The sequence below is a fragment of the Glandiceps talaboti genome, chromosome 3 (genome assembly GCF_964340395.1).
Source record: "Glandiceps talaboti chromosome 3, keGlaTala1.1, whole genome shotgun sequence".
NCBI classification, from domain to species: Eukaryota; Metazoa; Hemichordata; class Enteropneusta; family Spengelidae; genus Glandiceps; species Glandiceps talaboti.
Window position 1 is genome coordinate 2942061 of NC_135551.1, and position 13961 is coordinate 2956021.

General features: G+C 35.9%; 2 protein-coding genes across 2 annotated transcripts in view; one reads left to right on the forward strand and one right to left on the reverse strand.

The window, feature by feature from the left end:
- Positions 1–13961, reverse strand: part of LOC144432913 (intermembrane lipid transfer protein VPS13A-like) — a 164026-nt gene that overhangs the window by 131336 nt on the left and 18729 nt on the right. The window lies entirely within an intron of this gene.
- Positions 3087–13961, forward strand: part of LOC144432659 (meiosis-specific protein MEI4-like) — a 35829-nt gene continuing 24954 nt past the window's right edge. The window contains exons 1-3 of the mRNA XM_078120924.1: positions 3087–3135; positions 6104–6451; positions 6619–6966. Coding sequence (XP_077977050.1) covers positions 3087–3135; positions 6104–6451; positions 6619–6966 — 745 coding nt within the window. The remainder of the gene's footprint in view (positions 3136–6103; positions 6452–6618; positions 6967–13961) is intronic.

The window sequence follows — 13961 nt, forward strand, 5'->3', positions numbered from 1 at the left end:
GTTAAACCAATGAAATCATAGTGTGAAATCACGCTGTGAAATCATATGTGAAATAATACTGTGAAATCACTGTGAAATCACACTGAAATCATACTGTGAAATCATACTGTTAAACCAATGAAATCATAGTGTGAAATCATGCTGTGAAATCATACTGAGAAATCATAGTGTGAAATCATACTGTTAAATCAATGAAATCATACTGTGAAATCACACTGTGAAATCATGCTGTGAAATCAATGAAACCATACTGCAAAATCATACCGTGAAATCACAGTGAAATCATGCTGTGAAATCATGCTGTGAAATCACACTGTGAAATAGTACTGTGAAATCACACTATGAAATCATACTGTGAAATCATGCTGTGAAATCATGCTGTGAAATCATACTGTGAAATAGTACTGTGAAATCATACTGTGAAATCATACTGTGAAATCATGCTGTGAAATCATGCTGTGAAATCATACTGTGAAATCACACTGTGAGATCATACTGTGAAATCATGCTGTGAAATCATACTGTGAAATCATACTGTGAAATCATATTGTTAAATCACACTCTGAAATCAATGAAATCATGCTGTGAAATCAATGAAATCATGCTGTGAAATAATACTGTGAAATCATACTGTTAAATCAATGAAATCATACTGTGAAATCATGCTGTGAAATCACACTGTGAAATCATACTGAGAAATCATAGTGTGAAATCATACTGTTAAATCAATGAAATCATACTGTGAAATCATACTGTGAAATCACATTGTGAAATCATGCTGTGAAATCATAGTGTGAAATCATAGTGTGAAATAATACTGTGAAATCATACTGTGAAATAATACTGTGAAACCATACTGTGAAATCATATTGTGAGATCACACTGTGAGATCATACTGTGAGATCATCCTGTGAAATCATGTGAACAATCAAGTCCTTAATTGTATAATGTATATGATTTTCATACAGGTATTCAGTAATATTTGGCACTGCATTCCAGTATAAATGCCACTAGTACAATGTACAAAATGTATGTCTGTGCACTGATGATAAGTAACCACTGGCACTAATATAATTAAAAAAAAATGATCATACAAGATCTTTCCTCACTTGGTCATAAAGTCCCACTTGTATTTGTAGTAAACCATGAACTTGACTAGTACATGTACATGTATACTCTAAATTTGCAGCATACAATATCTCCTAAGTTGGAAGATTTTCTGAACTTATGAACATTAAATGAGATAACACAACTTGGCATGAGGAAGGATCTACCATGGGTATATTTCTGTCTAGCAATAATTGTAGCTTTCTTTTCATTTGCAATACTTTTTTTATTATTTTATATATTTTCTTATGGGGTTTGCAAAGGTTTTAGTGGAGGACCAAGACAGAGCAAAACTGCTACAGTTACTGCAGTTAATTTCTGCCCAGCTTTGTCACTCTACAGGCATACAATTATTTATCTATATAATGGATAACTCCATAAAACTACAGATTTCCAGTTTGTTAGATTCAGACATTCTTAAGATAGATTATGAACAACCAAAATATAATTGTCATCATCATGTGTGGAGAATTCTTTTACTTTTTGTCACTTCATCATCAGCCAATCATTATCTAGTTTGATGGTGTGATAGGTGACACTTAAGTTGTTGGGCGACTACATGTATATGTCATTTTTTTGAAAGTTTATCCACTTGCCTAACCATCCCTGTTATCTTTGCAATATACATCATCATTTCACTGTTGCTATGAGTGTGGTCTTGTACAAGGACATATTATGTTACATGTTTCTTTTGGAATGTTTATTTTGCCTAACTATATCTGCTATTATCATTACAATATAAACCATCATTCTGAAGTTGCTATAGGCATGGTTTTTGTTGCTACATGTAGGCATATACATTTTTTATGATTATTTATATCTACTTGCCTGTTCATCACTGTTTTTATCTTTGAAAGTACACCACAATTTCACTGTTGCCATGGGGTGATCTTGTTGCTAGGCACATTTACATACATTTAAAAATGTTTATTCACTTGACTATCCAATAATGTTGTTACATTGTATCTTCACAAAATACATGACAGTACATGTACATTGACACGGGTGTCACTAAGGGCATGGTCATGGTTGCTAGGGCTAGTTGAGTCAATGTGTCTGGAACAAAATCTGAAGAGTAAACTTCTAAAAACATCCCCACAAAGTTTTTGACACAAGTTTTTTTGACCAAGACATAATTTACATATCACTGAATGATGAGATCATCATGACATTTTCATCATTAGTGGTAAAATCAACTGAATTCATAACAATGGTAATAAACACAAGAGAGCATGTCAATTTCAAGGAAGACGAACATTGGCCTATCTGTCAGCATGTCAATTTCAGCAAACACAGGAAGTCAAACATTGGCCTTTCTGTCAGCATGTCAATTTCAGCAAACACAGGAAGTCAAACATTGGCCTATCTGTCAGCATGTCAATTTCAGCAAACACAGGAAGTTTAACATTGGCCTTTCTGTCAGCATGTCAATTTCAGCAAACACAGGAAGTCAAACATTGGCCTATCTGTCAGCATGTCAATTTCAGCAAACACAGGAAGTCAAACATTGGCCTTTCTGTCAGCATGTCAATTTCAGCAAACACAGGAAGTCAAACATTGGCCTTTCTGTCAACATGTCAATTTCAGCAAACACAGGAAGTCAAACATTGGCCTATCTGTCAGCATGTCAATTTCAGCAAACACAGGAAGTCAAACATTGGCCTATCTGTCAGCATGTCAATTTCAGCAAACACAGGAAGTCAAACATTGGCCTATCTGTCAGCATGTCAATTTCATCAAACACAGGAAGTCAAACATTGGCCTATCTGTCAGCATGTCAATTTCAGCAAACACAGGAAGTCAAACATTGGCCTTTCTGTCAGCATGTCAATTTCAGCAAACACAGGAAGTCAAACATTGGCCTTTCTGTCAGCATGTCAATTTCAGCAAACACAGGAAGTCAAACATTGGCCTTTCTGTCAGCATGTCAATTTCAGCAAACACAGGAAGTCGAACATTAGCCTATCTGACTTGTGAAAATGGGGATTAATCATAGACAATACCTATGGATTAACAAGCGACCTATCGGTCAGAATAGCTCCGCTGTTTTTTTTAATTTTATTTTTTATTTTGGTGACACGTAGAAGTGGTTCAGTTCTTCAGCTCTTCACTATGCAGTTTTGTTTTAGCGATGCAATAAAGTGGTTAGTCGTTCATATGATGTCTCACTGTAAAACACATTTTACACAGAAGTTGGTAATGTATTGTACTTTTATACCATAGTCACCATTTTATAACAAAAATCTACTGTTATGAAAAATTGCACAAAATCTCAGAAAAAAAATGACTGGGAAATGCACACAAGAAAAAGAAGAAAAAAAGAGGATTTTGAGGTTGGCTATAAATAATTTCATTGTCTTACAGCTTTAACCCTGGGAAATTTTAATGATGAATGAAATAAACTAGGGATCTAAAATAATTTTGAGGCAATTTGAATTTGAATTTTCTAACAAATTTACCAAGTCAACAACATTCAACTTGTACAAGTTGTAGTAGATATATATAGGGAAGAAATGTATTAATCGCCATCTTAGTTTCCGGACGGCGACAATCCCCGCCAAGTACCCAAAAGAGAGTCATTCTGGCAGCCATGCGTTACAGTGGTAACACTCGTTCATGTTCTATTACCTTTCATAAAGAAAACACAACGAAATGGTTGAAGTGATCTTTTTTTTTAAATTTCTTTTCATCACAACAACAAAATCTGCGTGATCAAAAGTGTTGTAAACTAAACCAGAAAGAATTATCGGACTGGCTAAACTTCCCGATGAACTGGAGTAAGGTCCAAGTCCAAGTAAGCCTCGATAGTACGTGAGAAAATCGTCTCAAACTAGCGATACAACTTTCAAAATATAACTTGACATGTCTTCATTTGTTAGATTTATACAATTCAAGATGCGTTTTCACTCGAAAACAACAATTCTGTGAATAATGACACTCTGAACGCAGCGATTTCTCGGACGATGTTACCACTGTAACGTATGGCTGACAACGACTTGCTTCTGGGTTAGTCCCTCGTGCATCTGGGTACCTGGGGTTGTCGCCGTACGGAAAATAAGAAAGATGGAATTTACAGTGTTTCTTGTGACCGGCGCGGCGCCTGTAAGCAGACTCGGCCATTTTTTTCATCATTCCATTGTATTTAAACCTTGTACTTGACATTTCGCAATATTTATAATTCTCAACAAAATACCTCAACATGCCTCACTTCGCTCGTACTCAAAGCAGCCCCTCGCGGTATGATCACTGATGACATGACGAGAGAACCTTTTCGGATTTACATGTAAAACGGGGAAAGATACGCAAAACATTATGCAAAGTCTGAAGCCAAATTAAAGTTGTGATTATTTTAATTATTTTTACTTGCCAAATATTTGCATTTTGGAAATGGCAAGACACGTTCATGTCGTTTAACTTTACATGTGAACTGTCGGCCAATAAACAAAATTTGGTTGATTCACAGTCCGCAGTTAGACTGCTCTTGCATAACTTCAACCGCATGCCTTCCTTACGCAAGTTATCTTAATTCTGGTTCACTGTCACTCCAAATTGCACGACAATATAGAATTAATCACAAGTTACATGTTATCTGAAAACATCACATTTTTATAGTGGGTCTGAAGTGAGATTTTAGTGAGTACCAAGAACGTCCTGTGTTGTTACTTGCTGTGGAAAATCGCCCGGTCAAATGAGGTCAGCTTCAGCTTCTGGTCGAATCAGGATAGAGTATGCAAATAAGGACGTTGCGGACTGGCTGATTATGTAGAAGGGGTGCAGAATTTGGATTTGAAGTTTACAACCCTGTTTCGAATAAACGCTTGTCACTTCATGCATTTGGGCGCCCAATGCGTAGAATTGACTATAGCACATATTACATTGCTTGTTTGACGTCAATAGTGTCTTTTGAAAAGTGGCAGTTTACTTAAAGTCTCGTCGACTGATTTCCAATATGGCGTCGGTCATTATGCTCATTAACATTTTTTTTTTTTTTTTCAAATTACAAAAAAAAAAATCATAAAAAATAAAAATGAAGATGTGCTGACTTGAAATTAACAAACCTGAGTAAGCTACCCCCTGCGCATCAACACACCAGATATCAAAGCAATCTGACAATATGTTTTCACGGAGATGATGAAAATGACATTTTATGAAAAAAAATCATAAAAAATTGAAAATGGCACAGATCAACTTGGCATGAACAAATCTGAATAGCCTCCCCCCAGGGAACATGCACACCAAATATCTAAGAATACTGACTGTTACTTTCGGAGAAAATAATGAAAATATAAAAGTTTGACGGACACCTATGATTCACTCTACTCTCTATACTCTATACAACCTATACCTAAAGCTACGCTTTCAGCTTTCGCTGACAGCGGAGCTAAAAAGTGACAATGTATTCCAACCCACATCACTTCAAAGGAAATGCCTCAGTTTCCTGTCCCTCTCTCTTCAACATCTACATGTACAAGTTGATGAACATTAATGCCATCACAACTTTAAAACATTACAATATTACTAATAGTAACTGAGCTAATTTCAGTGACAAACTAACAATATTATAGAATAACAAATACACGTATCCTACCCTATAGGTACATGTATATTCTCACTGTTGTCTGGTAGGTTTAATCCATTCAAATGATATATATGTATCATGTGGTGTGTTTATGAATACTGAATACTATTGGGACATCAGTCCTACCCACACACAATGAATAATAAAACAATACACAAGTGTCTATGGTTATTAATAGCATTCAAAAATATACATGTATATATATTGTATGTACATGTACCAGATGTCAACCAATATATATAATATACAACAATTCATGTATAATATGTACATATGATATATGCGTTTACTGTTGATCTGTTGAGGCAGTTAAAACCAACAACAAAATCACAGTCATCTGACACATTTTTTTAAGAGAGGTTTAAGAGAGGACAAACGGGTATTTAGTACAAGTATCATGTACATGTGTTATTACAGGAGAAGGTGGTAAACCATGGGTATTAGTACAAGTATCATGTACATGTGTTATTATAGGAGAAGGTGGTAAACCATGGGTATTAGTACAAGTATCATGTATATGTGTTATTACAGGAGAAGGTTGTAAACCATGGGTATTTGTACAAGTATCATGTACATGTGTTATTATAGGAGAAGGTGGTAAACCATGGGTATTAGTACAAGTATCATGTATATGTGTTATTACAGGAGAAGGTGGTAAACCATGGGTATTAGTACAAGTATCATGTATATGTGTTATTACAGGAGAAGGTGGTAAACCATGGGTATTAGTACAAGTATCATGTACATGTGTTATTACAGGAGAAGGTTGTAAACCATGGGTATTTGTACAAGTATCATGTATATGTGTTATTACAGGAGAAGGTTGTAAACCATGGGTATTTAGTACAAGTATCATGTATATGTGTTATTACAGGAGAAGGTTGTAAACCATGGGTATTAGTACAAGTATCATGGTATATGTGTTATTACAGGAGAAGGTGGTAAACCATGGGTATTAGTACAAGTATCATGTACAAGTGTTATTACAGGAGAAGGTTGTAAACCATGGGTCTTAGTACAAGTATCATGTACATGTGTTATTACAGGAGAAGGTTTCAAACCATGGGTATTAGTACAAGTATCATGTACATGTGTTATTACAGGAGAAGGTGGTAAACCATGGGTATTAGTACAAGTATCATGTACATGTGATATTACAGGAGGGGGTTGTAAACCATGGGTATTAGTACAAGTATCATGTACATGTGTTATTACAGGAGAAGGTGGTAAACCATGGGTCTTAGTACAAGTATCATGTATATGTGTTATTACAGGAGAAGGTTGTAAACCATGGGTATTAGTACAAGTATCATGGTATATGTGTTATTACAGGAGAAGGTGGTAAACCATGGGTATTAGTACAAGTATCATGTACATGTGTTATTACAGGAGAAGGTTGTAAACCATGGGTCTTAGTACAAGTATCATGTACATGTGATATTACAGGAGAAGGTTTCAAACCATGGGTATTTGTACAAGTATCATGTACATAGTATGTGATATTACAGGAGAAGGTTGTAAACCATGGGTATTAGTACAAGTATCATGTACATGTGATATTACAGGAGGGGGTTGTAAACCATGGGTATTAGTACAAGTATCATGTACATGTGATATTACAGGAGAAGGTGGTAAATCATGGGTCTTAGTACAAGTATCATGTACATGTGATATTACAGGAGGGGGTTGTAAACCATGGGTATTAGTACAAGTATCATGTACATGCATTGTGTTATTACAGGAGAAGGTGGTCATTGTCATTGTCTCATGAATGATTGCATGACTATTTTATATAGAGGTAGTAAGCACGAATTTTCAGTGTGCATCTAATAAATATATGTCTGCTAAGAGGTTCAAATTCAAGATGGAGCTAAGAGGTTCAAATACGAGATGGAGCTAAGAGGTTCATATATGAGATGGAGCTAAGATGTTCAAATACGAGATGGAGCTAAGAAGTTCAAATACAAGATGGAGCTAAGAAGTTCAAATATGAGATGGAGCTAAGAGGTTCAAATACGAGATGGAGCTAAGAGGTTCATATATGAGATGGAGCTAAGAGGTTCATATATGAGATGGAGCTAAGGGGTTCAAATACGAGATGGAGCTAAGAGGTTCAAATACGAGATGGAGCTAAGAGGTTCAAATATGAGATGGAGCTAAAAGGTTCAAATACGAGATGGAGCTAAGAGGTTCAAATACGAGATGGAGCTAAGAGGTTCAAATTCAAGATGAGCTAAGAGGTTCAAATATGAGATGGAGCTAAGAGGTTCAAATTCAAGATGAGCTAAGAGGTTCAAATATGAGATGGAGCTAAGAGGTTCAAATACGAGATGGAGCTAAGAGGTTCATATATGAGATGGAGCTAAGGGGTTCAAATATGAGATGGAGCTAAGAGGTTCAAATACGAGATGGAGCTAAGAGGTTCAAATACTGATTTTCTGAATTTGTACTCACAATTAGTAACTTAACAGTATCAACAATGATTATTATCATATAAGGGCAGTAAAGTGAAATATTTTGTATTTTCAATTTTTGGTTTTCCCTTTATTTGGAATATTTTGGCCAAATTTCTTGTGAATTATATGATATTGCGACATTCCGCTTTTTAATACCAATTATTCAATACTTCCAATCACTAAATGTGATACATATGAACATCCAAACACTTATTTTATCACTTTGCTGAATCATGAATGTATAAATTAGTAACATAAACTACATGAACAGAAAAGTTTGTTTATGAAAATTCCTAAAAATCCAATATGGCCACTGCCAATATGGCCGCCATTCCATAATAACCCTGTCCCCACACAAATTCTGATCCTGTTTCGATTCGGATCGAATTCAGTTCTCCTGTCCCTATATGCCCTTAAATCGGTTGTAAACCGATTTAGTTGAACTGGTTCGAAACTACCTCAGGGGGGTGGTTTCGATTCGGTTCAAAGTAAATCGGTTCAGAACAGGTTTAACTTGTTGTAGTTAGGACAGGAAAAACCGAATTAGAACCGATTTAACTTGAATTGGTTCAATGTCCATTACCCACAGCTGCGCACTTGAATCTTGACCTCCAGGTTAAATTTTGCAAGTTACATGCTTTGTATGCCGACACCTTCACTTTGGAACACAACTGGATCTGGAGTACGTGAAGTATTATCCAGCACAAGATGGCATCGCCTGAGCATGGAATGTTCAGCAATAAATGAGTGACAAAAACAACCACTTCATTGCTATAAAAACATTATTTATTATGGATTCATCAACACCTAAAAAGAAGTCTTTTTGCCAATCGCAAAATTTCTCAAACAGATAGAGACTTCTTTTCCATTTGGCGGTTGTTGTCACAACCAGAAATGATCGTGTGTAGTATTTGACGAACTGGCATCGATTAAGGTTAACCCCACGGCCCGGGCACGACTTTCTACTTGTTACATTACTAAAATTACTTACATGTCCCTATAATTTCTTGGGTTTCTAACATCCGTTACAGTTTTAAGGATCATTTGAATCCAAAGTCAAGACGGGTTCGCTCTTGGGACACATCGAACAACAGAGAGATAAACAACACTGTGTGTACGACATGTCATGTGACTCTTGTTAACGAAAGTTAACGGGAAGAGCTGATCGTTCGATCGTACCGGCCACATTTTATATGGTCGTCACCCTAATTGATTTTAACAGAATTTATGTGGAAAAGACATTGTCAAAAAGGTTAAAAGCTAGGCCGTGCTGCATGTCACGTTGGGATAGGCCCTACATCGTGAAATTTACAAGAACGACAATCCGGAAATTACCGATGCGATGTACCGCATTTGAGGTCAACTCTGAAGCCTGAAGACAGCCTGGTTCAGCATGATTAGATCCGTTTATTGAGGTGAAAAAGACCGATCGTCAAAAATAATTATTCAGCAATGGTTTTAGTTATTTTGGAGAGATTTGTACATTTGTTCACGTGATATTTGAAACACGTGAAAGCCGTCAAGGTCAATGCTCATCGTCGTCATTGTGCAGTGTCTGTTTTAAAACTGAATGTCGATATGCGGAAACGGGCGAATAAAACCACAGAAACAGCGTGAAGATTCTATAAAAAGCATGAGGACTGGTAAATACAATTTCCCGTTGAAAGAATGTTTTGCAGAGATAATAAAATGTTTTAAACTTTGAATGAATTTTGTTAGTTTAGTTTGCATATCGATGATGATGTAAATGGGTGCATGAAATAGTAAGCGTTGCAATAGGACAAATCGTTCATGTTCCCATTTCCTATTACAAACTAAAACAAATGAATTACGTTTCTTATGGGCAGTAAGAGGTGGCGAAGGTGTTGGCAAAGATGAACAAGTATCGATCAAAGTCCGTATATACATGTCAGCTATTATTTTCGATCATCCTAAACTTCAATCATATTTATGTAAAATTAGGGCAAATATTATGTCGCTTGGCCCAAATCGATCGTGGCATTGCTTCACCCATAATATAGCAGTCAACATCAAAATGTTCCTTCGTCAAGTCAAATAACTGTTGAGCTCTGGCAGCCCTCGCTTTGACGGATAACTTTGACAACAACTCGACGAGGTTATTTCCCGCGAAATCCTCCATGTTGATTGCGTGTCGTCATAGTAATGCACTGTGGCTACGTCATTGAATCAAGTAAACAGGATCAAATTTAACGTGTCGGGACAGTACACCAAACTGAATCGATTCAAATCCATTCCTAACATTTTGTGTCGGGACATAAACTGAATTCGAACTGGTTTAACTGAATCGATTCAATTTGATTCGATTCGAAATCGATTCATATGGGGACAGGGCTAATGAAATCTTAAGGCTCTTCATGATTTTGAATGAGTTGAAAATATGAAAGTATAATCTGAATATAATCTTTGACGTTATTTTTTTGAATTTGTAACTAAATAACTATGATGTCTGAAAATGGTAGCTAAATTGAAAGAATTATTTTGAAGTTAACAGTCATCAAAATTTTAAGATTTTGATGTTTTCCAATTGTGCCGCACTGAAAAAAAAGATTAAATATTTTGCATTTTTGGATCCCAAGTATATGTACACCATACTGCCACAGAGAACAAATACTCAAATAATAATCCCAAGTATGTACATGTACACCACACTGCCACAGAGAACAAATACTCTAGTAAATATCCCATGTACATACACCACACTGCCACAGAGAACAATAGTATATATCCCATGTACATACACCACACTGCCACAGAGAACAAATACTCAAATAATAATCCCAAGTATGTAAACCACACTGTCACAGAGAACAAATACTCAAATTTGTTCTCTGTGGCAGTGTGGTGTACATACTTGATAATAATAATCCCAAGTATGTACACCACACTGCCACAGAGAACAAATACTCGACAAGTAAATATCCCAAGTATGTACACCACACTGCCACAGAGAACAAATACTCGACAAGTAAATATCCCAAGTATGTACACCACACTGCCACAGAGAACAAATACTCTAGTAAATATCCCATGTACATACACCACACTGCCACAGAGAACAAATACTCAAATAATAATCCCAAGTATATGTACACCACACTGCCACAGAGAACAAATACTCGACAAGTAAATATCCCAAGTATGTACACCACACTGCCACAGAGAACAAATACTCTAGTAAATATCCCATGTACATACACCACACTGCCACAGAGAACAAATACTCAAATAATAATCCCAAGTATATGTACACCACACTGCCACAGAGAACAAATACTCAAATAATAATCCCAAGTATATGTACACCACACTGCCACAGAGAACAAATACTCAAATAATAATCCCAAGTATATGTACACCACACTGCCACAGAGAACAAATACTCAAATAATAATCCCAAGTATATGTACACCACACTGCCACAGAGAACAAATACTCTAGTAAATATTCCAAGTATATACACCACACTGCCACAGAGAACAAATACTCAAATAATAATCCCAAGTATATGTACACCACACTGCCACAGAGAACAAATACTCAAATAATAATCCCAAGTACATACACCACACTGCCACAGAGAACAAATACTCGACAAGTAGATATCCCAAGTACATACACCACACTGCCACAGAGAACAAATACTCTAGTAAATATTCCACGTATGTACACCACACTGCTACAGAGAACAAATACTCTAGTAAATATCCCATGTACATACACCACACTGCCACGGAGAACAAATACTCAAATAATAATCCCAAGTATATGTACACCACACTGCCACAGAGAACAAATACTCAAATAATAATCCCAAGTACGTACACCACACTGCCACAGAGAACAAATACTCAAATAATAATCCCAAGTATGTACACCACACTGCCACAGAGAACAAATACTCAAATAATAATCCCAATTTTACATGTGTACATGTAGGTCAACATATAACACTGACTATATGTGTACAATGTACCTGTAGATATAGATGTACAGTACCAGCACATCACAAGTTAATACTATTATTGCAACCCACAACTCTACATGTTGTATTAATCATATCCGCTATAACACGAGTGGCAGAGTGATGACCTCACAGTAAGCAGTGACACATATCAGTAAATTGCAAAAAACTAAAAAATGTCCAATACATACATTGTATTGGAAATTATTTTTAAAACATTTTTTTTTTCAATTTTTGCAATTATTTAGACACAGCCTTGGTTTATGCTGTTTCAAAGTGTTTATGAAAGTAGGCAAGTCTTCATAGAAGAGGAAGTCCCCCACAAATAATTCACTAAATTCTATGCCCGGGTTCTATGTGGCTGAATAACAGCTTCATTTAAAAGGAATTGAAACTAAATAAATATTCATAACTACACAGTGTCTGTAATGTGTAAGAAATGGCTTGATTCTGATAAAAGAAAGCCTGCATATGATTATTATGAAACTGCCAATACTACACAGTGTCTGTAATACGGTAAGAAATGGCTTGATTTTGATACTAGAAAGCCTGCATATGATTATATGAAACTGCCAATACTACACAGTGTCTGTAATACGGTATGTACGAAATGGCTTGATTTTGATATAGGAAAGCCTGCATATGATTATATGAAACTGCCAATACTACACAGTGTCTGTAATACGGTAAGAAATGGCTTGATTTTGATACTAGAAAGCCTGCATATGATTATATGAAACTGCCAATACTACACAGTGTCTGTAATACGGTATGTAAGAAATGGCTTGATTTTGATACAAGAAAGCCTGCATATGATTATATGAAACTGTCAATACTACAAAGTGTTTGTAATACGGTAAGAAATGGCTTGATTTTAATAACTCACCCTGAAGTCAAGGTCAAAGTCAATGTCTTTGGTTGTTTTCTTAGCAATACACATAATGTACGTGTACACATTATCCACAGTAAGTGGTAATTACTTATGTGTACAGTAAGTGGTAATTACTTACATGTACAGTAAGTGGTAATTACTTATGTGTACAGTGAGTGGTGATTACTTACATGTACAGTGAGTGGTAATTACTTATGTGTACAGTGAGTGGTAATTACTTACATGTACAGTGAGTGGTAATTACTTAATGTGTACAGTAAGTGGTAATTACTTACATGTACAGTAAGTGGTAATTACTTATGTGTACAGTGAGTGGTAATTACTTATGTGTACAGTGAGTGGTGATTACTTACATGTACAGTGAGTGGTGATTACTTACATGTACAGTGAGTGGTAATTACTTATGTGTACAGTGAGTGGTGATTACTTACATGTACAGTGAGTGGTAATTACTTATGTGTACAGTGAGTGGTAATTACTTATGTGTACAGTGAGTGGTAATTACTTATGTGTACAGTGAGTGGTAATTACTTACATGTACAGTGAGTGGTGATTACTTACATGTGCAGTGAGTGGTGATTACTTACATGTACAGTGAGTGGTAATTACTTATGTGTACAGTGAGTGGTGATTACTTATGTGTACAGTGAGTGGTGATTACTTACATGTACAGTGAGTGGTGATTACTTACATGTACAGTGAGTGGTAATTACTTACATGTACAGTGAGTGGTGATTACTTACATGTAGAGTGAGTGGTGATTACTTACATGTACAGTGAGTGGTAATTACTTACATGTACAGTGAGTGGTAATTACTTATCTGTACAGTGAGTGGTGATTACTTACATGTACAGTGAGTGGTGATTACTTACATGTACAGTGAGTGGTAATTACTTACATGTACAGTGAGTGGTAATTACTTATCTGTACAGTGAGTGGTGATT